The sequence below is a fragment of the Larus michahellis genome, chromosome 3, assembly GCF_964199755.1.
Source record: "Larus michahellis chromosome 3, bLarMic1.1, whole genome shotgun sequence".
Classification (NCBI taxonomy): domain Eukaryota; kingdom Metazoa; phylum Chordata; class Aves; order Charadriiformes; family Laridae; genus Larus; species Larus michahellis.
The window spans coordinates 40758897-40784692 of NC_133898.1; the positions used below are offsets into that span (position 1 = coordinate 40758897).

Below are 25796 nucleotides of genomic sequence, written 5' to 3' on the forward strand. Positions count from 1 at the left end.
AAACAATCCAAGGTAGGGAATGAGGTACTGTACTATCTAAAATGAAATAAGCTAAGACTTTGCGGCCTCAGTGACTAATGAATTGTATGATGAAGTCTTTTTTTTAAATTATGAGTGGTAAAAATAGTGAATAGAATTGGTCTGATCAATACGTTCAAAGGACTAGGCACACCATTAGAAGAAATATTGCCACTTGTAAAAGAACATACACTACAGAACGTATCACTGTTAAGCTTTGGAGAAGCTTAGCACTAAATGCTGGGGCAGTAAACATTGTTACAGGTTCAAAAGTAATTGGGTAAATTCACGGAAGAAAGACCATCAAGGACTAATAAATGAGGAGACATCACCCCATGCCACACACCAGCAATACCAGGGTCTGTGTGTCAGCCCTATTCCTATATTTTCCCATCTGTTATTGTCCACTGTTGGTGACAAGGTAATAGATGACCTCGGTCTGTCTTGGTGTTGCTATTCTTATACGCGTCTTCTAGGAAACTTGGGAAAAAATAACAGTTTAACTGCAATATAAAAGGAAAGCAGGGTAGTTCAATTACAGAAGCAAAATGCCTTGCTCAACTTAATTGGTCAGTCATCTGGAGTTAGTGTAGTAATGTGGCTCAAGGGAGCAGACCATTGCTCTTAACTATTTCTGGTTTGCTATTCTTTAAGAAATATTTTATTTTGGTGAAATTAAGTATTTTCAGGAAAGTTCTATTTCCAAGTGAAGTTGAACACTTACGAACTTGTCACAAACATATACAGGAATCCAGAGAAAACCTTTGCCAGAAAAAGCAGGAGGCATTCTTTCATTAGGCTGGTGCGTCCAGTTGAGTAAACTGACAAAATTTCCCGTATTTTGAAAGGACAGAAAAAAGAAACCCCAAAAATATAAGAGACATAAAAACCAAACTGAGCTTTTAAAGCATAAGAGACTGCTAAAAGCATGCGTGGTCCCCAGTGTTGGAGATACTACTATTCCCATGCCACACCCTAGTCCCTGATAATGGAACACATTAGAGAGATCACTCTCTGCTGTTAAATAGTGCTCCAAATAATCTTGGAAAGGTGGTCAGGTAACGAAGAGATGTTGCTTGGAGGCTAGAGAGTCATCTAACGCAGGGAGTGGTGGGGAAGACATCATCAAGAAAGAATAATTAACGAAAACGAAAAATGCAAAATTCTATATTAATTGGTTTTGTGTGTGTGTTTGAAAAAAATGGCCCATCAGGCATTGGTGTAGACAGGATGTGAGCAGAGCACTGCAGAGGAAGCTCCTGCCACAGGATCCAACCCCACTGCAACTTTTGAGAATCTCTCCTCTGAAAGATCGCTGGTTTTACCCAACATCAGTTCTTTAAAACCAATAAAACAGGAAGAAACACAATTAAAGCATAAAGCTGTAACCAAATCATGCTCGTATCCAAATTTAGAAAACAAGCCTAGGGAAGCGTCAATGTAAAGCTACAGGATTGCTCCATATTATCCAATAAATACATAATGATATAAAGAAACGCATAGGTAAAAGAAAGATATAAAAAAAGATATGAAGAAAGATATCTCTATATATATATATAGAGAGAGAGAGATAAAGGCATTCAGAGACCGCAATAGAATAAAGTTTTTTGGGCTGGTCAGGGGATGAAAGAGACTTCATTATTAATACAACTCTTTACTATGGCACTTAGCAATATAAAAAGGACCAATAACTTCTATTTGAGGTAGATGTAATGAAATAAATCTAATATAAAAGGTAACACAGAAGTGTCAAATTAATCTTCCACTTAGCCAAGAAAATAAGAAAAATATTTTCCATAGAGAAAAAAAAAATACAAGATTTAAATACTCTGCAGACAAAACCTTTCTTGAAAAAGTAAAAATAAAACCAAAACAAATGCCTACCACTTCATATTAAGTGTCTCAAGTGCAGGCACTCCACAGAGATAAAAGGAAAAGTATCGCTGCTCTAAGCATGAAGCAGGATTTTTAGGGAAGTGAATCTGGCTTTCACCATCCCTGCACTGGAGGAGGGAATAGTGATTTCACTATTTTTGGCAGAGGAGTGGGCAAGCAGCCATCCTGAAATGGTCCTCAGTCTGAGCGTCACCCCTTCCTGCCCATAAAAGTCACCAGCATTTTACAATAAGATGGGAATTGAAAATAAGATGGAAATCTGCCATTTCATTGCACATGCTGCAGAAATCGACATAGAAATTCAAAATTAGGGGGCTTTTTTTAAACCATTACTTCAGCAGATGGAAAAAGGCCAAGACCCGAGTCTTCTATTTTACTGTCAGACTGTCAGCAGAGGATACCAACTTTGTTACTGGAATGAAAGGACACGTGGTTCCTGAGCTTTATGGCAAACTTTTCACATGTGTAAGCACACCTACAAGATCACAACCCCAGGGGACAGAAATGAGAATACCTAAGAATCTCATTCTGCCTTCAGTATCTAATTATTTTGCTTGTCCAAGACGGCAGAGCCCCTGTGCATATGCAAAACTGAACCTTTATCATTTTAGTGTCTTTTCTAGACAATAGTTGGTTGTTTAAATCCCAAGATGGGCTTTTGGTAAGCACACAAAGTGCAGGTTGAGGAGAAAAATTCAAGCCTAATAGCCTCCCTGAGTCTAAGTTAAATGAAAGGTAACCCCTTGCACTCACTGCATGCTGAAAGTGCCTTAGAGTGCCAACAGCTATATGGAAAACTTATCAACCAGTTTAACTGAGCACCACATATGATATGATGGGGAGAATCATCTCCATGCCCCAGACTTGTGGAATAGCAGAATTTGCACCTTCCGTGCAATCTCATGCAAGTTCCCGCATCACTTCTTAAAATGGATCATCCCCCATTACGTTAGAGTGTAACAACAAAGACAAACTCAAAAGAAAAGAAAATATTCTTTTGCTAACAAGAGGTACTATCTTGAAGCTGTCTTCTAGAGAGGACAAGAAGATATAAACAGCAGTAAAAAAGCTAGAGTTCATACGTTGGAATAATCTACCATAAATTAACTCTTTCTAGACTAACTCCTTCAGCCACAGAGATCCATTTCCTTTGACTTGTACTCAATACTATGCCTACCCTCAGAGCATAGTAAGAAAGGAAATACCATGACTGGAAAGTGTCTGCATATGAGTATAGGAAATGCCAGGTACGTTTACAATATTTTGTTCTCAAACACAGGAGAGAAAACAAGAACAGAAAAGAAATGAAAGACAAGTGAGACTGTTACTGCCCGGAATAATGAAGACCTACCACTTGACCAAAAAGCCAAGACTTTCAACCACTGAAAATGAAAGCCGTCCCTCACCTCAATGTTCCGCTAAGTTCCCCTTCAAACGCGTGCTGAGCTACGCATCTCAGCTGGCAAAACTCTTTCCTGAAAGCACAGTGAGCTTTTTCTTACGTGAAGTAAAAATATCTAGAACTAACGCAGGCACCCAGGCAATCTGCTCTGTAAACGAACAGGAAGAAAGGGATCGCTAGTTTGTTTGGTCAAAACATTTTTAGCAGCTTATCCAATTGTGCTACCCCTAATTGACAAAGCCACTAATATGTAAGAAGACAAAAAAAACCCTGAAAATGCATTACTTACAGTCCTTTCGGGAGTCTCGCGCGTACCAATAAAACGTTGTGGCCCATTAGCGGTTACTGCATCTTTAGCAACAAGGACTAGGAAGCATGAGAGTTAAAGAAAAGGGAAAGAAGTGGATCGTACATTTCTGCGATATAATATGGAAGCGCAGGACATCTAGTATGGTGTCACATTCTCCTCTGATGTCATATTCTTTTCTCCAAGAGGACTGAGTCTGTTGGTAACGAGAGGCATAATTTAAAAAATTAATTCTTAATGCCTCCAGTAAAATCTGTGAATGCTTGTAGCATATGGTGCTGCACAGCAATCTATTCCAGACACCAAGCACTCATATTCCCATACATGATTACCAAGTCTAAATGAAACCATTTGAGATGTACTGTCTGACTAAAGTAAAACAAGAAAAAAAATCGGAGGCTCAGTAACATTTACTCTGGAAATTTTGGAAGATGAAATGTGGTATCTCAAATTTTAAAGGGCCTGCTGAATGTCTTTACCAATTATCTTCAGAGGGAAACCCAGTCTAGTGCTTGTCCTACAAGCAGGGATATAGCTACCAGGTTTGGCGTCCAATTAATGAAGGGAAAAAAGGAACTCCTGGATGAAATGCTCATGGGCCTTAGCAATGAGAAAAAAGGACTAGGAAAGCTTAAAGACAGGCCCCCACGACTTGAAACAAGGCAGAAGCTTTACTGCCACGTGCCTTAAACAGTCACGTCAGTGACCTGTACTGTTTTCTGTAAATTAAACAGATATTGCAAGATAGTGACAGTCTTTTGGCAGAGAGAATTTCATGGAACACTTATGGCCAAAACTAAACACTTTTGAACGCAACAGCCCCTAACTTTTATTTCTCAAATGAATAATTCAAAATAAACACACAGAAACTAACTTCAGGAATGAAATGAACACCAGCTGCATCTCATGTATGATTTGTTAGCTTCTGTACAAGCTTGTATCAAGGATCAGCATCTAATCGCATTTCTCCTGAAAACTTATTAAAAGAGATAACTCTGCTGTGGGAGGCAGGATGGCAAACACCAGTTTAGTTTCCTTTTACATAAAACGTATTACACGGTGGAGGGCAAGGCATCAAGGTCTGTCAAAAAAGGTGTCGCTCACGTTAGTACCAGAAGAGTGATGTCTAAGTGGATTCAAAGGGAAATAGTAAACGGATCACAGGTCCTTGGCAGGCAGATACAGATACATAAGCAGTCTGTTGCTCACGCTTTCAAGACAGTCACACTGTCCTGTAACCACAGAGGTCCAGAACTTCACAGTGGTCTCCAGATGAGAAAGAAACCTTGTTTACTTATGTTTTCACTATTGTCCTGTAAATCACCTTCAGTGGCTCCGTCATCATGTGGAAAAATTTGTGTGATTTAAGGCTCATAAAAACAAACAGACAAAAAAACCCCATCCCCACTCTTGATTACAGAGTACTGTTTTTCCGAAAAGTACTCTGTATTATTTAGGCAGTGGGACAAAGAACATGTGGGTGAGAAGCAGGAGAAGGAAGAAAAAATCCAGCCTTTACCCCTCCTATTTCTCACCTGATAATTTCTTGACTATCTTTTCCACAAAACTCCCTTCCTTCTGGAAAATCCAACATGCACTTGAATTCACCGCGATCAAGTGAATGGTGCCAGAGGTTGCAAGCTAGTCTGAAGTACGTTCTCTACATACAGCTGCAAAATCCACCACCAGCTGTGTAAATCAATGAAGAGCTCTCCAGTTAATGGATTTGTGTTTAAAAGTCATAGAAAACAATGCTGCAGTACAGAAACAGGTAAAGACTGAAGCAGCAGTTAGTCTCTCAGTGATCTTGGCTAAATAATAATTTGTTGAAAAAATATTTCCATTATCTCTTTGAAGTAAGTACACTTCAGTCTTTAAAGGACTAAGTGCTTCATCTGGCATGCAATCCAGTAGTACTCAATTACAACCCAAATCTAAGCTGCTTCGTTCCTTGTAACAACTAGGTATTTAATTCCCAAAGATCTCAATGCCATGATGTTTCAATACATACTTCATAATTACTTCCTATAAATTACAACAAATTTCTGCAACACAGTAGAGCTCGAAGTACAAATTTACAATTTGTTCTTTCATACATCTTTTATATTATTAACCACTCAAATGGATAATTGGTTTTGACATTTAAAAAAAAAATCTGTTATTTAAGTTCTACTCTAAAAGCACTATCTACTAGGAAATAGTATTTTCAAATGCTTTGAAAATATAATGAGCATGTATTCATATTCTTTTGCAGTAGAAAATAAGAGATTTCATGAGACAATAATTGCATCCTTTTATTTCTACTAACTACTTCCAACTAAAGAAGATAAATCAGAGGAAAGGTATGTGGCAAAAGGTGCTGGGATGGTGGTATCTTCTAGGTTTGTTTTGTTTTTTAAGATCAGTCAACTGGAAACTCATAGGGACAAGATTTTTTCTTTCTCACAAGGTAAGATGCTTTAAGGGCTTTGGAGAAAGAAGAGCGTGTTTTAGTACTGTTGTTCCCCATGAGCCACCCCTCCACGACTAGGATCAGTTCTCACTACTCTGCTTCCCTCTGCTTGCCCAGTAAGGACCCAATATTCACGTAACAGACTTCTCTAACACAACAAAATTTATGAACATGACAGGTAAAAAACCTGATACGTGAAAGCCCTAATACTCCTCCAGAACCATGCAGCCTACACTCAAACCGATGTGAAGAAATAGTCCCGGATACCTGCTGTCTGACAAAAAACCTCTTGAGCTGCAGAGAACAGCACTGAATCATGACTGAAGCATGTCTTCATTTAAAATTCATTTAAAAATGAAGACTGCCTGATGTCCCATGTGAGACTAGAGACTGAAGAGGAGGGAAAAAAAACCAAACAAACAACCTCTTGCCTTTTTTTCAGTCATTTCCTTCCACCATATCCAGAAGGCCACCACACACAGTTGGGGCTGAAACCCTCACCTCTAACTCAGCAACATTCATCGCTCACCAACTTCTGAGTTGCTTCAGTTCATCGAGAGTGTGATTAACGTAGTTCCCTCAAAACCAGTGTGTGACATGTCACTTGACACCCTCCAAAGGCAGGATGGCTCAGTTTTTCCTAAACTATTACTCAACCGGCACACTTACCCCTTTTCTTGGCAAAATACTGGTGTGCATTCTGACCATATTGACAGACAATAAAGCAGTGGTTGATGTTGACTGGTGCTAAGAGATGCTGGCATTGAAAGGAGTGCGGCAGAAGAAGTCCATTTAATTGATTTCTTAACACAGAACTACTTTAAAGCAAGTGTGAGAGACTGGAACAAGTAAATTTCTGGTAAGCGAAGACTGACAGGTGGGAACAACCTTGAGGAACTTCTAGTTAGGAGATAATTCTGGATTTTTCCAAGGATATTCTGGGTCGGTAACTAGGTTACAAAATCAGGGAAAAAACCCAGATAATGGCCAAAAAGCACTGAAGTTCCTCAATCAGAAGGAAAACAAGACATAGACACATAGCTGAATTGTCAAAATCATCAAGTCAATGCCGAGTTGAAACACATGAAAGAAGTGTGAATGAGAATAGTAAGAAATCTAAAAGTAACTTGTGTTGCTACAGACAAAGAATCTGAGTTCTTCCTCTTTTTCTTTTTCAACAGAAGAGCAAAAAAACCCAGCAACTTTGAAACCTGTCTCAAATTGGCCATGCCGATCGCTGCTGACTCAAGGGCATCATACATCAATCTATATCATAAAAAAATAGGCTAACAGCTCCCACAAAGTAAACAGTAGCTGTGTTTAGTTCTCGGGGGATGGGGGTGGGGGGTTGTGTGTGAATAAAGAAAATAAGAAAAAAACTAAGGAAGAAGGAGGGAGCATGGATATCCATACATTCCTTGCTTATGCTAAGTGAACAAATTCATCTTAATTTATGTATACTACTGCATCTCCCAACAGACAAAGCTTTGCTGCGTTGTTCTGCGATTTAACTGAAAAAGTGTCAGATCTCATAAAGAGAAGTCTGTGGAGGTTGTCAGAGAAGAAAACCAGTATGTATCACCTACAGGATGCACGTGCTACTGCATTTCAAGTATCTTCCTGTATCCTGGGGAAAATGCAGAACAACTAACTGCAAGGAAAAACAGTCTTCATGGACAGCTGATGTATGAATGATCTTTTGGATTTCATTACAGAATTTTAACCTTAATAGAATTTTAAGTCTAGACAGCTCTTTATATTTTTCTTTCTGTTTTCTCCTTCAAATCTTCCTGTACATTCTGCTTTAACTTGCGATCTTCAGAGCATTTGCTCTCTAAAAGAGCAAACAATATCTGACTCAAAACTTGCTATTTTAATGAAAAAATACAGCATAATCTTAGAGTACATGAAAATCAAAATTATATAAAACCATGAAAATACATGAGGGAAAAGAAAACTTACACTTCGATTAAGAGCACTTGTTCCTTTTGTAAATGCGATGTTATGGGTGTACCACATCACTCATAGCAGTAGCGTATAGCAGGATAATGATCATCAAAGGATCAAGACTGTAAATCGTTGAATTTATACCGCTGGGTTTTCACAAGATAGCCTGACAACTCCCTCTTGAAGCATGAATATCTTTAAAATCTGACATACATTTGTACTGCCTAAGGTCTATTCCCATGCAATACAAGTGCTCAAACACCAGTGGTAATGAACAGAATGACCTCTAATCAACAGAATTTGTTCTGCTCTCGGGATGCTACATAAATCAGTTACTAAGATGTTGCCAAAGTCTTACTAAGTGCTTGAAAGCTCTGCCTAGACACAAGTAACAGAATTAAATTTAGGACATTTTTGGATAACAGTGCCAAACCCAAATACTGTGTAACCATGTAATGTTCACCCCAAAACAGGTGGTTTTATTACTGACTTGTATAAAACATACTTCCAGACTCTAATGTTATTTTACACAAAATATAAATTATCTCCCCATTTTTCCAAATATCATAAAATATTATAGATAAATCAAGGTCTTTTCAAATCAACCTATATTAATAGCTTCACTCATGTGAGGAATCTCACATAAAATTTTCTCTTCACACTGAAGATGCACTGTAGCTATAAGGAAGTTATTTGTAAATACCAGCTTCCACCCAACACGGATGAGTTCCTCAGGTTTCCTGTAACTGAGAAACCTTTCTCTTTTTTTTTTTTCCCCTTTCCATTTTTTTTTTTTCTTTTCCCTCCCCCCAACCAGCAACTCTTTGCCAACACTGACAGCTTAAGCAGCTACTGCCCCATCCCTCTTTCCGTGCTGTGCTAGAGATCTATTTTCGGCTGGGTGTGTTTTCCAAAACAGTTCATGGCATGTCCACATAGACACACGTATCAATGCAATGGAAGGACAGGACGGGAGAAATGCCATCGAACCAAGGTCCATGGCAAACCTTGGATCTGAATGCTGGTGTGCAGAGGAAGCCCAGAAAGACTTGTTTCCCTGGGTTCACCTTAAGCCACTGAAGTGCCAGTTGCATCACAGCTATGTAAATGGCAGAGCGCTGAGACCTCAACCATGGCAAAAAACAGGCCAAGAAATATTGTGTGAATCTTTTACTGCTTTCTGTGGATACATCTTCATTAGCTGGTTATTTGCAGTGGAGCTTCCAAATTTCCTTTATTGTCACTATTTACACTTGACAATACTGCAAGAAAGTCTTCTGCTGACCTTGAATCTTTATATCTGGTGGTGTTGACAAGGTGACAGATTCCTACCTCTCAAATACATCATTAATCTTTAAATAAGAGATGCACATTGCGCAATTTCCCCCCTTCACAAAGGAAAGGGTTTGATTTTTAACATGCGAGGGTTAATACGGTACAATGGCTTGAAAATCTGGTTATTGCTAGGTGCTCTCAGCAACGTGAATGGTCAGGATACACAGGGTAAAATTTACCCATCTTTGTATCTCTGAATGGATGTAAATGAATACAGAAATATGTTCCAGATACATGGACAGAAAACAATTCCAGAAACAAGTGAAGTTGCCGCAGCCTTTTCAGAATAAGGGAAGAGCTTAAAAGGAAATACCACATAGACATATTAGAATATATGTTAAGGAAAGCTATGTTGGAGAGATTTAACCTAATTACTTAATTCTTTTAGAGTCAAACAATTTCACTCTGGCAACATTACTTTCAGGATAAAGGGCAAATCGTGTACAAGTACCATACAACTTGTGGTACTTCAAACGCTGTATTTTCCACTAAAATAATGCACATGTAAAATATGCAGTTTTGTCCATTACTAAGAAACTAACAAACTACTCGGACGCTTTAGAAAAATAATGAGAAAAAAAATTTAACACTTAAGTAAATGAATTTGAAAATGGAAGTATTTCAAATAGCAAAGGAACGATTTTACTCTCTCTTGCTTTCTCACAGAAAGATTACTGAAAACTGAATTTCAAATAATGCCTTGTAATTTCTAAAACATGCTGTTCTGGAAAGTGGTCAAGGTTTCCAGTTACATTGCTACTGTTTGAATTCAATGTAATTAATTATATTTTGATTTTTCATATGCATAAGCTTTTTGTATTTTGAATTATGAATTGATTGATATTGCAAGTATTTTTTTTTAAATAAATTTTCCAATATACATAAAATATAGTTGCCTTCATATCAAGAAGCTATGCTATACCAACAAAACCACACTGCATTGGTAGCCTTCATGGAACGAAGTGATTGAATAAAATTACTTGAAACACAGCTACTTGCAGAGGTTATTAAAATTGTGGCTTTTTGTCTGAAGAGACTGGGAAGAGGAGTTGACTTTACAGACACACATACCACACACACACCCCCCCACACCCACACCCCGCCTTTCAAAGAGGGCGGGCAAAAAAATACCTCTCTGATTCACCTAGGAAAAAAATTGAGATACTGCTTCCTATGAAATCGGAACAGGAATATTTTTCTTGAAGTCTGTGTTTTCATTAATTCCACACTAACCTGCATTCTTTGGGTGGCAAACAAAAAGAGGAAAAGCTTAGAAGTACTATTTCCCATAGAAACAATTGCCTGTCAAACAAAGCATAAAAAGACAAAAGGCAGAAACACTGTTTCAGCTTGAATGCCTTAATGTCACCATTTGTCATGCAGCGCTTCCCCAGAAAACCCCCCCAAGTACAGTTAACTCTACTCCTCTTTACACCGCACACTTTCTCCTCCCTTGGTGGAGGATTAAAATGTGCCGGGCCTGACAATGAAACAGCAGAGCCATCGCACATTGTTATGCAACTCACTGTCTGCAAGGGTGGCTCGTAGCTCCTTCTTTATTCAGCAAGTGCCAAGTGCATGTTTAATCAATGTCACAGCTCGCCACAGTGTGCAACTAAAGCCACTGTCATTCCGCTCTTCAGATTTGCCTGGCTAAGTTATGCAATGCTCCGAAGAATACCTTGGAATTCTTTCCAGAGGCTCTGAATGCAGGTGTGTGACAGCGTTCACACTATTGCCAGTAAAGCAGACTTCTTTTCGTCCTTTTTCAGGCTGGACTAAAATTACATAGTGTGACTGCACGTAGTTCGCTGCATTTGGAATTACAGCATGTCAACGTGAGAAAGCCTCTTCAGACGGCTGCCACAAAGAGTAAATCAAAGGCTGGGTTTTCCTGAAGTCTTAATAAATAACTAAGTGCAACTGAATAAAACCAGGAGCTGTTCGTATTTTTTTTTTTTTTAAAGGCAAAACCGAACAGCATGCATTTCGTGGCTCTGCATCATCTAAGGAAAAAAATCCTCAATTTTAATGAGAATTAGTCAACAGCGAGGATCATTACCAGAAAAGGTTTTACTGTTTTTCGACTGCACTTGCTGTAGTGGATTACCGAGAGAGAAGGCCAGTCATTTGGAAGATTCTGTAACGTTATTATCCTCACCGATAAACTTCTTCATCAAGGAACTGTTCATGCTCCTATCTGATCTGTCTGAGTGAGGACAGCAGCCCCCTCCATGAAGAAAAAAGCCTGGTTTGCCACCGAATCGACGAGTAAGAAGCATGTCTGATGACATTTTATTCCTGATGCAATGTAGGGTAAGAAACATCGTCTTTTTTTTACCTTTCTGTGAAATATGCTCTGAGCTGATGGCTTTAATTAGACTCACAGCAGAAATACGTTTATCTCCAATGATTAAAGATGTTTGCCAGGAGAGAAAAATGCTATTGCACTATAAAATGTGGCCGCAAATTTCCAGTAAATTGGGGTTATCTGAACTAGTAGACACCCCAATCAAATTTTGGTTTAAGGTTGGAAATTTCTGATTAATAAGGCTAAAACAGCATAGCAGATCACATATAAGATCATCATTTTAGCCACCAATTAACATAATTTTACAGGCAATATGTTTCTAGAGGATATTTGGCTGCAAATTAAGAGTACAAGAGCAGCTAAGTAACAGAGATGACCTGTCAACCCCACTTTTGCCACAAAAAAGGTAATAAATCATATACGCATCTGTAAATATCTATCTCAAGTCCCTATATTGCATAGAATTTGGTTACTATAAGAATACTACTGTCCTTTGGCAGACTGCAATAATAAGCATATATAATAACAACAACCACCTTTATATTTGAAGAGAGACATTTTCTGTTAAATGTTTACTGTTGCATGGATGTCCAAAAGCTGATCTATTAAACACGTAAAAGGATAAGATCTCACCTGCAAACGCCTACTTAGGGCTCACTCGTCAAAAGATACTGTGATACTGTATTAAGGAGACATATTCTTCACGTTCAAAAACAGCAGACTTGAATATTTTCAACTGGTTTTTGTACTGTGGCAGTTAAATATTTAACAACAGCTGAAAATTCACATAATCTCCCGAGGCATTTCAGAGTATCTGACAATGCTCACATACCTGCTTTCACCAATTTGATGTTTCATAAGGAAACAAATTAGCTGACTAAAGACAAATTTTAAATTTCTTTTATAGTAAAGCATGTTAATTGCCTTGAAGCATCAAGCTATTTTTCACTCCTTCTACCAAATCTGTATCTACGAGAACAATTACTTTTAACACGGACATGCACATACAAAAAGAAAACAAAAGATGAATACAAATCAATAAACAGAGCATTAAGGAATATTGTGTAAAGAAATAGAGAATTGTTTTTCAAAAGATCAAAGCTTGCATGTTTGTCAGACCAGATTTACCATTTGCCTTCTTTCTTCTAGCTAGCTGCCAGAATACTGGTGAAGGTATTTGCAGGAAAAATGGGGACCTCTGCCATCACAACACTGGAGGATGTGAAAAGGCAAGAGGAGAAAGAGGAAAAAGAAGAATCTATTTTAGCACTGCTTGGGATTATTGGAACTGTACTCAATTTATTTGTTATTGTTTTTGTGTACATCTACACTACACTTTGATGACATTTTTGAACATCAATTGCATAGCACACAGTGCAAAGACCAGTGATGGTAAGAATGATTTCTAAATTTAAAGCAAAAAAACCCACTGTCTGAAGAGATTATCAAAAATATTCCAGAGCAAAGTGTCTGGCTAAGGGTGCTGCATCGATGACTGCTAAATGTATCAGCGAGCCCAGCTAGCGTGCTGAATTACGTAAATGAAGGCAGGCGATACTCAACTTCTCATTGATAACAGATGAAATCTAAATAGCAGAAACAGAGACAGCACTGCAAACATGCAAGACACAAGAAACGTAAGCAAACGCTGAAAACAATCAGTACATAGAGATTAATTAAATATATAAATACATATAAGCAAGCCCCATGATGCTTTCTATGGTTTTGTGCAATGTCTCTTCATAGCTGAGACCAGAAAACAGACAAAAGGGTTTTATTTTTAGATCACCATAATTTAGGCTTATAACTTACACTAATGTATAAGTGTGGAAACAGGAACACTGTTATACCAAAAATTGAAATATTATAAATAAAATTTTAACTATTGACTATATTCTGCAGCATTTTTGTTAGTCTTGTGGAAAGCTGAAAAAGGTTAGATTTTCTTGCCTTTACTGAATCTGTATTTGAAATCATCATGCTATACTGACCATGTGCTTTTCTAATTAAAAATCCTTTAAAGTGGTGTGAAAAAACAAATAATAGTTTCAGTACTTCTTTTCAGAAATATTAATAATTACAATGACACACTAATACCTATTCTCCAAATGAAAAAAAAAATCTTAAGTTACATTTTCTATATCACCATTTTTAGACTGTATTTAACATAAGTCAAACACAACTTTCATGTTTTCATCCTGACGCTTATTTTCAAGTACAATAAAACATATCACACAAGGATTCATGGTGTTGCATGGAAAACAGGTTTAATATCTTTGCCCAGAAGGGTGTACTCTCTCTGGACCAGGTCTTTAAGACATTTTCCCTTTTTTTATCATTTATGACTGAGGCCCAGAATTTTAACTCTTAGGCATACTTCATGGAATATGCAATTAGACTACTGAAATTGATTAAACTATTTCCACGTTTTAAATTAAACCTATGCATGTCTTTGAATTAGATCCAAAGCTGCAGACAGTCTGAGATCATAGAAGCTTTTATTTACATGAATGTATCTCGCATATATCTTCTAAGAGAAAAGCTGCTTCTGAGATCTTAGGATTAAAAACGAAGTAGAAAAACACTACTAAAAAAACCCCAACACTGATTTTAATAAATACCATTCTTAGTATTACATGTGCCACAGAGGAACAATGGAGCTGTATTTCTGAAAATCTGTTCAGTTATCTCTCCTAGGCAGCAAAGCTACATCCAGTCATTCCATAAAATGACAAGCAAAGAAATACATCTCTTGTATAGGTGATAGCTTATTACTGTGTAGAACTTCATAACTGCTACACCAACTGAGCCTTTGGAAATCACTTTGAAACAAGCACATGCATAAAATAAGGTCAGAGATCTAGAACAGAATGAATTTGGCAATGATATTTCAGTCAGTTGCAGAAACTGTAACACACTGATTTATGGACGAATGAGGTGGAAGATGGTGTATTCTGGTTTTGCCTCTCTGAGTCAGTACTGGCTCATCCAGAAGAAATGATAAACAGATCTGAGGCTGCACCGGAAGAAAACGTGTGCAGACAAGAAAATTCATTCACTATCCATAGTGTACAGCAAATCTCTACTCATTTTCAGTATATGAAGCACCAAAGCATTCTGTAAAACTAAGCTACCTTCTAGAGAAATTATGCAGGTTATTCATGTTTAAGACTATAGAATAGAGTCAATACATTGAAAAATTTTTCAATGTACTTCTTATATCTACATACTTATGGATATTATTGCATTAATCTCATAATACAAGGATATTTGAGATGATTCTTAAAATGAGAGGTTAAAGGAACCTGAAAACTGAACAGAAATATGAAATTCAGGTAGAAATTACTGCTGTTTATTTTCATCCTGAAGTTATTTAAAACTTGTCAATTTTGTGAAATAAATAAACAGTTTTATTTCATGTCATTTCAGTCCATAGCTGTGTTCTCAAAATTGCGAATCAACTCCAGCACTGGAGTGAGATACTGCACCTTTTTTTGTAAACACTTCAACAGCAAAACAGAAAAGAACAATCCCAAAGTTATAACCAAATGCGGCAAAGGTTCAGCATCATTCTTTTACCACTGAATGAGTCCATTAACACTAATGAAAACTAGTGGAATTTTTAATTTTGTTAATTATATACTGTCTATCTAAACTGCCATTGTACTTCTAATTTTGCTTATAGCAAAAGGCTTTGACCCTGTGAAGGAAGTCACAGGGTAATATTATCACTAGACACTGCCCCGGCATATGAGTTAGATTTTGTTTTAAAACAGAAGTCTGCTATCCTCTCTTAATATGTAATACTTGCGCGCTGTACTCATGTGGACCTAAGTCTAAATTTAGTTAAATGAGCTCCAATATACAGCGCTGGTGCTTATACATTTAATCCAATATATGCATAAGAATCTCAACAACAAAAAATACCTTAACAGCAAACACCTCTTATTAGGTACAGTAAAAAGTCAGTAGTCCAGGGAAAAGCAGAATTTCATGGTGATTCAACATTTACACTGCAGTAGCACCTTCATGCCCTCAGCAACAGATGAATAAAGATGTAGTAGCTGAATGAGCTCAGCGTACCAATTCCAGAGACCCATAAGGGAACACAAGCTTCCTCAGGTACTCGGCCTACTCAGTCCAGTGGAACTGCTTTGCAAAAACTAAAGCAACAGCATATAATGCCTTGTGAGAACAAGACTAATAGAAAATAAATAATTTCAGCAGGCAACCTACTGTAGTTCTAGCTCTGAGGTAAGGCCTGAAAAGTATGACTTTAATGGACTCAACTAACAAAGGTATATCAACAGAGGCAGAAAAAAATCACTTAGCGTGTTCACCTTCAAAGGTTTAGTCCATAGTACTTTCTAAATAAAGTTCACAATGAGGCATTTGGCAGAGGGATGAAGCAGCACAACCATTAATGGAATCCACAAGTCCAGGGCATGACAGTACTTGATAAACTATGACATGTGCATTAAAAGCAAATATTGGACTCTTACGAAGTGGAACATGCTGGTCAGTAAACACAATCCTTTCAGTAGAGCACGCCCACAGAAATGCATCACCTCTTCTCAGCAGTCAAACCCAAGGAAGACTGAGCTAATGTTCCACCACAAGCTATGCTGACCACATCACATGGAGTCTTTGTCCACCACAGAAGAAAGGGTGGCTAAGAGGGGAGCATGTGAGGAAAGGGCTGCAAAAAAACCCCAGCCAAAATCCCAACATCTGCTTTCTGAAAGCATGGGATCTGAAGCAGAGAGAGTTCAGGCAGAATTCTCCAGCTTGCTATGAGGTCTCTCTTCCAAGGAAAAGGTGGTACCAAACCTCTCTCACTCTTCAGCTTTAAACAAGATTAAGTCATCTTAAGGTTTGCTAGAGACTAGTTTACGGACAAACTAGTACAACTACATTTAAAAGCATGAAGAGTCTACCTTATATTGTGGTATCACTGATAAATCCCAGCTTTACTGGGCTTTCTGCTGTTCAAGCCTGTAACAAAATATATACAATCCCTGTTCTAAAAGTCACTTGATTTTCCTTCTATGTCACCATTCCTTTCCGCTGCCTTCTCTCTATAAACCTTGTTAGCTACAAAGACTACTATTGCTACTGCTTTCTTCTCTCCCACTTGTAAATACTAACTTGTATTAGTCTTCATAAACCTAGGTCCACCAGTCAAGTAACTCTTACTTTTATCAGCAAAAATCTAGACCTTCAAGATAGCCGTGTACTCTAGTTAGAACCTGGCGGTCACGGGTTTGCTGGGAACCTCTTGTGGTACGGCACAAACTTCATTGTTGAGCATTTTGTTTAAGGAGAGAAACGTTCAGATATTTGAAAGAGTTCCTACAGTGGTAATTCTTTCAAGTGAAAAGCGCTGCATACAAGACAACAATGAAAAGGTTTTAAATGACAGATTTCAGCATGAAATGTGCATAAATGCTCAGCAATTAATACACGCTACACGTTCCACAATACAGAAGTTGAATGACATGAATTTTATCAATGTAAACATGAATTAAGTACTTACGAATAAACACAAATGTTAAAAAAAAATAATCTCATCATATTACAAAGATAAACTTTTTTCATTTATAAAATGAAAGATAATAAAAGCCACCGTAATGCTGTACCAAGATACGAAACAAACACAGGAAAAAACGATCAAGAAACAGGGTGAGGATTACAGCAGCTATTGCTCCTTGTGAGCATAGCTATGATCTCTCTTGCATAATAAGGAAAGTCCTTCATAGACACATAAACATTCTTGCTCTACAAGAAAAAAGCAATTACAGAAATTAATGAAAGTGGTCAGCTCACAATTTTCAAGGACTTCACACAATCACCTTGCTCTGATGCAGATGAAGCTGCAGAATGTGTCAGGGCAATCTGTTTTGTAAGGATCTGCTTTAAGGTGAGGCTTCTAAAAGATTAAATGATACGTGAGCACTCCTTATCTGGTCAATATTCCTTTTATGTAGAAAGTCTAGATAACAATCTAGTCCATGCATGTTTTGGGCAAATTGAGCAGGGACAGCAAAACATATTTAAGCAACAAAAAATCTAGGTAAATTTCTAACTGTGCCAAAGGCCAATTTAGATTTTAACACCAGAACCGTTCAAGAATTTTGCCAAAACGACTTCGCAAGCAGTATGTATCATACCTGTAGCTAACAGAACACGTTTAAACCAAACACAAAATTCTCATCGATACCAAAAGATTACATCTTGTATCACCACAGTGGTATCAGCCTACCGTGCAATAAAGGGAAACAGCACACCCAGCAGCTTCACTGCATATTATATTTCTTTATAAATTTTTTTCCCACATAACTTTATGCTTATGGCAGATACATAATATGTGAAGATCACTGTTACTGCAACTGTTTACAACAAAACCAAAAATGTAGTAGAGGAATACCTCCAGCATAAGGGTAACCATTAACTGATACCGCTAGCATCCATTCGTGTCTGAGAAAGTTACAAGCTGCTGAAAATTGCCATTTTCTGTCAGCATTGTGCTGGGCACAGCTTGTACCCGCTGGAGTGCCAAAGCCAGGAACGCTCTATTAGCATCCTGTATGCAGTGTCCTAATTTCTCAGTCCAGCATGTTACAAGGAAGAATACAGTTACCTCCTCCTTCCACATGAAAGTACGTTTTGATAGCAGAAGGTACACTGGTCTGAAAACTAGAAGACCAAGTACATGAGTGTTACAGATAATGCTGTTTGCTTTCCTGCTGCCCCTGAGTAGGCAATTCAGCCCTACTGGAGAAGGGAATTTTTCAGTCTTACAAGCATTGTACCAGAGCTTACCATAGCTCCAGAGCTTCTCAACCTCTGCCTCTCTTGTGACAGCCAGGCTCTCTGTCAGTGCCGTCTCCAGACACTCTGTTAGTGACACCTAGAGCCCCGGCATCACCTGCAACTCAGACTCATTCATGTGAGAATTATCTGTCTGCTTTTGAACTAAAGAGTAATTACTGCATTGGAATTATGCCTGGCTATCACCAACACAAACTATTTTCAGGGACTTCTTTCAAACTAAATGCATCTGACTCAAATATTCATGAAGAGAAGACATTCTTTCTAGAAATCATGCCTTTTTGCACATTTCCCTCTCATACTGATATCCTATTACGTTTTCAAAGACAAGCTTGACTGATATAAGCCCGCAAAGCTATTTTGTTTAAATCCAGAAGAACATTGTTAACTAGTTTTATGTGTAGAATTTCCAAAAAACACAGCAGGAAGCATTCAAGACAATTGCTTGGATCAACGTATTAAGCATAAAAACGCTGCTACATTAAGAGCTACAGATCCATTTATGAAAAAGCAGGAAGCATCTGCTTTGTTCACTCTTCACTAATTTTTATTTCACAAGCACCAACATACGAACACCCCCTACCAAACACATATAACAGTACTCCAGGAGTGGACAACATACCTAAAATGAACATTTCCCACTGAAACTTCTCCTTTTCTTTGCACTTTGGGAAAACAAATGGTTCCAGAAAGCCAAACAAGTCTGAACTTCTCTCCACCAGCCACATATCTCATCTCTTCTATCAGTATCTGTCTGTTCTTCCCCAGTTAGAGGTGACTTATACAGACAGACACGTTTTTCTACTGAAAACAGCAAAAAGCAATTTCAACAGCTGTATTCCTCTATAACTCTGAACCAACAGCTTTATCCTTTAGATAACATAGCAGTTTTGCCAGGTCTTTCAGTGACTTTTCCTTCCTACCTCAACAAAGAAGAATTTACGAGTATCTGTTAGAAAGATTACTTTATCGTTTTACTTTATCATTTACTTCATTGTTTTATATTAGATTTTCATTCGCAATAATGAGCCTGGTGCATAAGCTACAGAGTTCATTCTCCTCACTGTAATATGAGAAAAATAGAACCAACAAATTAGGGACAGGTGTCAACCTGTGGACTGGCAAGTAAAACATCTTCATATTTTTATTTTTATTACAAGGCCCCAGCAGACTTTTTGAACTACTTCCATTCCATCATACAAGATTATGTAATGCCCTAGTTACCACAGATTAAAAGAGCCACATTCTTGTTTTAGTCCTATGTAGCTTTGTAAATACTTAAGACACAGACGATTTCTCTTTTACCCTGGAGATAAAACATACTGTGTAACTCAACCAGAAGCTATGACATTGTTTCAAGAAACTCACATCACCACACCCTACAACTGGCATTCAAAAGAACCACAGTAATGTGACAAGACATTTAGCAGTTACTCCAAAAATAGGGCAAGCAAAAGAAGGGTCCGAAACCCAAATTCTTCAGATTTGGAACAACTCCTTCTGCTACTTAGGGATTAAATCCATCCTTACAAAGCAACTAAACAAAAAATTCAACCTCAGGCTAAGGCAGTGTTTAAAAACTTCAGGCTGACAGTTATCTGAAGAAAAAAAATGCTTATCAATAAATTCATACTAAAGCCTGTCATCTAATGAGATTGAAAATAAACCACAAACTCAGTCTGCTGGTTTTTGCCACTAGTTCCACAAAGGCATTTGCTTAACTCATACTGCTTGACGCTACGTTGTAAAACTGAAATGGTTTTCACAGCAAGGTACAACATACTGCATGGAACTCTCAAAATGCCTTTGTTTTAAAATTATGAGTAGAAATGTGATGACAACAAATAACTTACCTGGTTTTCCTTTTTAAAAAAAAAAACAACAGCAATTTCATTGTTCCCATATATTTGAAATATTTTGCGGTTTTGGTAAGAGGCTTATTTTTATATTTCCTAAATAAAGCAGAAAAAGCTCTGATCAAAGTGAAAGAGAATTGCCCTAGTGCAACATTTACCAACTTCATGCATATACCTGTTGAATTTTCTCACAAAATGAACGTTTTTATTCACAGTAAGATTCATGGTCTTGTATAAAGCACTCTCCTTCTCTCCATGTCTATTCTAGAGAATAACTAAAATACAAACTTTCCTGTTGCGTTCAACAGTTTAAGAACTAAATTTCAAATTTAAAACAGACATTAGAACAACAAAGTTTAAACTCTTACCACAAATGAGTATTTCAGCGAACACCATAATTTCATTTTCTAAGGCTCAAGTGAATGTTCCATTATATACTTACAATATATATACAATTCTAAAATGGCAGACATATTGAAACTAGCCAGAACTACCTATTGTTTAGATAAACATTGATTTGACAGACGTAAGCCGACTTTGATTTAGAAGGAGACAATGGCACATTACCTGAATCGTTGCGGAGGTACGATGACATTGCTGGGATGAGGCAAGATTGACTGAGTAGCTCTAGGAGAACGGATGGAAGAGCACTGCTGTTTTGTCCCCTCCCCTCATGGCTAGTTTGGGTCTCTCCATTTGACGTACTCCCTGCAGGATTTATGTAACTGGCAAGCACCTGGAATACACGAAAATATTTAATCAAACCTGATTTACCTTAGGCAAAAGAACTTGGACTTTCCTTCCTTAAAGGAAGACACCATAATACTTCAGTAGTTATTTTTCTAATTCAGTACTGGGATTTATTTCAGCAGTCCCAAAGATCTCTCAGAACAAATTCTATACAGTTATTAGATTACAACTCCACCTTTGGCTAATGCTAAAATTAAATAGCTATTATAATTCTGAATTACATTAAGAGGTCAATTAATATGAATTTTGACAAAATCGTCAAAACTGTCAGAGTTACTCAAAGCAGGACCTCGCCAGGTCACACCACCGAGACATACAGCTGATCAGTCCCACTTACTTCAGAACACCCGCTAGCCACAGAAGATTTTTATTTTTTTTTAAACTGCAAATGTTTTAAAAACACTTCGAACTTCCTTTTGGATGGCACTTCAGGGTTTACAGATGAAACAACTTACAGCGAGCATGACAGCTACTTGGAACAAGCACTTGTGAGCAGGGCTCTTCCCTCAGCAACCAAAGAGCAGCCTTCCCCTCAGTGACGGCAGGGGAGTCGCCTCACGACTGCACATCTGCTTGTCCCAAGGGCAGTTCTTCCTGAGTTTACAGGCCTTTACCGTGTGTTGTAGACATTCAACCTAACACATTTCCATGGGTCTGATTTCAGAGCTGTACTCTCAAATGAAGTAACTTCAAGTCTTTAAAGACTACATTATTTGAAGTCTCAGGGTCTCCATTCACCTTTTTAGCCTCTTCTTTCTTTCATTCTCCCTCTTTGCTCTAACCACTTCCGCATGGTATTTTGCTGCAGCATCTTCTCAGCACTCCGTATGACAGAACCTTTCTAAACAACCTTTCTAGAGAAGGGACCAGGCAAAGTCTGCCGTACAACTGCCCGACATCTTCAACAAAATGCTGAAGGGTTTTCTACTTCTTTCTAGAATTGCTGACTGCTCAAAGCAAAAGCCTCCTTACCTCATGATCTATGACACGTATAGCTAAACCTCTGCATAATATAGAATACTGCCTAGAAGCTTCGCCAAGAGTAATTCACGTGATTTTCCTCTTTCTTGCTTAGGAAAATTGTTTCCGATTTTATTTGTTTTGCTTTTGCAAGGGACATGATACTTGTGCCTTGTAATCTACGGTGACTGGAATAACTGATAAAATCAAAATGATATCTTCACTAGTCAGGGCATGGCTATTTTCAGAATTTCATCTCCTTTGTGCTCTACCCCAGCAGTGAGGTTACCTAATGCATTTGAGCTGACAGTTCTGTGAATGAAATTTTTGATGACTAGACAAGAGTCTAATTTTACCTACACTGACCTAAGATAACAGGGGTTGGCTGCATTTCACAATGGACTGAAAAGCCTAATTATGCAGGATTTTCTTCTTGCTAGCACGAGGCATTTGGAAGGCACCAGAATTTTACTAAGATCTGGACACTTACTGGTGATTTACTGTTCTCATTTAATTAACATACTTATGATTTTATAGTATGTCTAGGTGCGGTTTTGTTACGTTGGCATAACATACTCTTGGACACCAGTAACAACTATGGGCATTTTCTTAAAGCAGAGCAAAAATATGCGAGAAATGAATAGGTAAGATTATTTGGCACACAAAACAAAATGCCTGTTCCTGCATCATCCTCCTTTAGTGGACAGTTTTTACTTTTGACTGAATGCAGTTATGTCCACAGAGGTATATAACACCTCCAGGGAAATACACAGGAATGCTTCGTGGTTCATTGTCTATTCAGAACCGCCACCCAGGCTTACCCACACAGGTCTTTTTGTATGCAGCAGCCTACTGACGTTTGAACACAACCTCACTCACAATATGATATATACCATTTTTCATGTAGACAGGCAGTTGTAAACTAATCTCACAAAATACCATAATTACTGTGTTATATGACTGAAAAAATACATGCCCAATTTTTATTATCCAGGTTCTAACATTTCAAATGCTTATCATTAATCAAAATTTCATTATTACACACCTGTAGAAGGCAGGTCACATGCTCTTCTTCTAGCCTTTGCTTAGTCAAAGCTTGTTCAACATCCCATCCTGAAGCTGTGGAGCCTGTTCCAAAGCCTGTACCCTTAGCCCAGTACAACTGCTGTTCTTCTGTGGATGCACTGTTGTGTGTACTTGACACCTGTGGCTAAGGTAAAAACAAACAAACAAATACACAATAATTTAACTTTTTTCATCTTATGAACCAATTCTTTAGAAAGCCTTTGTTCTGTAAAAGAAGGTAATCCCAATTTATTAGCTTAGTAAAGATATCATTGGGATTCAAGGGAATTCAAAGCTTTAAATAGGAAAGACCTTGCCACACACGGATTCCAGCATAGGTCAGTGCTAAGTTGTTGCAAGTTATTCTTCTGTAAGCCCATTTATGTTCTCTTTTAAGATACTGTCACTGCTTAAATGATTAAAGGCACTAAAATGCTACTTAATCCATATCATGCTAAACATCACAGCTCTGTAATTATTACTGTTTAACACCTAGTCAACTTCAACAGCATAAGTAGATGAAGTGAATGGTAGTAAAAATGTTGTCAGAAGTACACAATCAAAAGTACAGAAGCTCAAGCACGTGCCCATTTTGAATAAATGCTCCAAAATGGCAAGAGGTGTAAGTTACATGTACAGCTCTAACAAATGATCTCTGGGTCACTGAAACACACGCTATTTCCTCTCCAATTATTTAGGGGAAATACTTTGTCCTTAAAATATTCTGAAAGACGGCATTTTTCCAAAGGTGTTCGTATGGCTTTTTCCAATGGTCTGCATCACTGCATTTTACTAACATTAACTCCAATATGATATTGCTTAGCCCTTATGAAACTATTTAAGTGCTTATGCTAATTTTGAAAGTCTACCAGATTTTTGGTGAAAAGGATGCAGAAAACACTCTGCTAAGCATTTTTAAACTAATGCTTTCTTAATTATACATTTAGCACCCTAAACAAGTGACCTCATTTTCTGAAGTGATGAACACTTGCTACTCTCATCAGAGTTACTCAGTGCCAATTAGCCTTACTGGAAACAGGTCACATGAGTAGATGCCCAACTTTAATTTGTAAAATTTGATTTACGGCTCTGAAAAGTTTCATCTTCTGTTCAGATCGTCTTCAGTGACTTTGTTCAGGATTATATTTGAAGGAAATTATGTGTGAGCAGACTGCAATGGTCAAAAAAGTTATCACCTATGAAGTACTGTACTGACGGTAGTCCGGAATGACCACTGAACTTTTACACTGGGAATGTAGAGCATCTTGGTGATGAAACAGCTATGTGGTTATTCTCATGTAGACATTACCAAAGCCCAGCTAGAACTTAACCTAGCTTTGGATATTAAGAACAACAAAAAAAGTTTCTATAAATACATTAGTAATAAAAGGAGGACTAAGGAGAATCTCCATCCTTTATTAGATGAGGGTGGGAACTTGGTGACAAAGGATGAGGAGAAGGCTGAGGTACTTAATGCCTTCTTTGCCTCAGTCTTCAGTAGTAGAATCAGTTGCCCTGAGTACCCAGAGCCCTGAGCTAGTAGACACAGGCTGTGAGCAGAATGAAGCCCCCGTAATCCAGAGGGAGATGGTGAGGGTCCTGCTCCAGCACCTAGACACACACAAGCCGGATGGGATCCACCTGAGGGTACTGAGGGAGCTGGTGGAAGTACTCACCAGGCCGCTTTCCATCATTTACCATCTACCTCCCTGGCAAACCGGGGAGGTCCCAGTTAACTGATGTCTAGCAAATGTGACGCCCATCCACAAGAAGGGCCGGAAGGAGGATACAGGGAACTACAGGCCTGTCAGCCTGACCTCAGTGCTTGGGAAGATTATTGAGCAGATCATCCTGAGTGCCATTATGCAGCATGTGAAGGACGATCAGCCCCAGTCAGCATGGGTCCATGAAAGGCAGCTGCTGCTTGACAAACCTGGTTTCCTTCTATGACAAAGTGACCTGCTTGGTGGATGAGGGAAAGGCTGTGGATGTTGTTTACCTGGACTTTAGTAAGGCCTTTGATACAGTTTCCCACAGCATCCTCCTTGAGAAACTGGCTGCCCATGGCTTGGATGGGAGTACTCTCTGCTGGGTAAAAAACTGGCTGGAGGGCTGGGCCCAGAGAGTGGTGGTGAATGGAGTTAAATCCAGTTGGCGGCTGGTCATGAGTGGTGTTCCCCAGGGCTCGGTACTGGGGCCAGTTCTCTCCAATATCTTTATCAATTATCTTGATTGATCAGTAAGTTTGCAGACAACTCCAAGTTAGGTGGGAGTGTCAACCTGCTTGAGGGTAGGATGGCTTTGCAGAGGGATCTTGCCAGGCTTGGATCGATGGGCTGTGGCCAATGGTATGAGGTTCAACAAGGCCAAGTGCTGGGTCCTGCACAACAACTCCATGCAGTGATAACAAGCTTGGGGAAGAGTGGCTGGAGAGCTACCTGGTGGAAAAGGACCTGGGGGTGTTGGTCGACTGGCAACTGAATATGAGCCAGCAGTGTGCCCAGGTGGCCAAGGCGGCCAACAGTGTGCCCAGGTGGCCAAGGCGGCCAACAGCATCCCAGTTTGTATCAGGAATAGTGTGCTGAGTAGGACTACGGAAGTTATGGTCCCCCTGTACTTGGCACTGGTGAGGCTGCGCGTTGAGTGCTGTGTCCGCTTTTGGGCCC

At 38.5% G+C, this 25796-nt stretch overlaps 1 protein-coding gene across 11 annotated transcripts in view; it reads right to left on the reverse strand.

Annotated features, from left to right (window-relative positions):
• Nucleotides 1-25796, reverse strand: part of BIRC6 (baculoviral IAP repeat containing 6) — a 186376-nt gene that overhangs the window by 31522 nt on the left and 129058 nt on the right. For all 11 annotated transcript variants that reach the window (XM_074579876.1, XM_074579873.1, XM_074579869.1 and 8 more), the window contains 2 exons: nucleotides 23111-23275; nucleotides 20923-21091 (listed from right to left, as the gene is read on the reverse strand). In XM_074579876.1, coding sequence (XP_074435977.1) covers nucleotides 20923-21091; nucleotides 23111-23275 — 334 coding nt within the window. The remainder of the gene's footprint in view (nucleotides 1-20922; nucleotides 21092-23110; nucleotides 23276-25796) is intronic.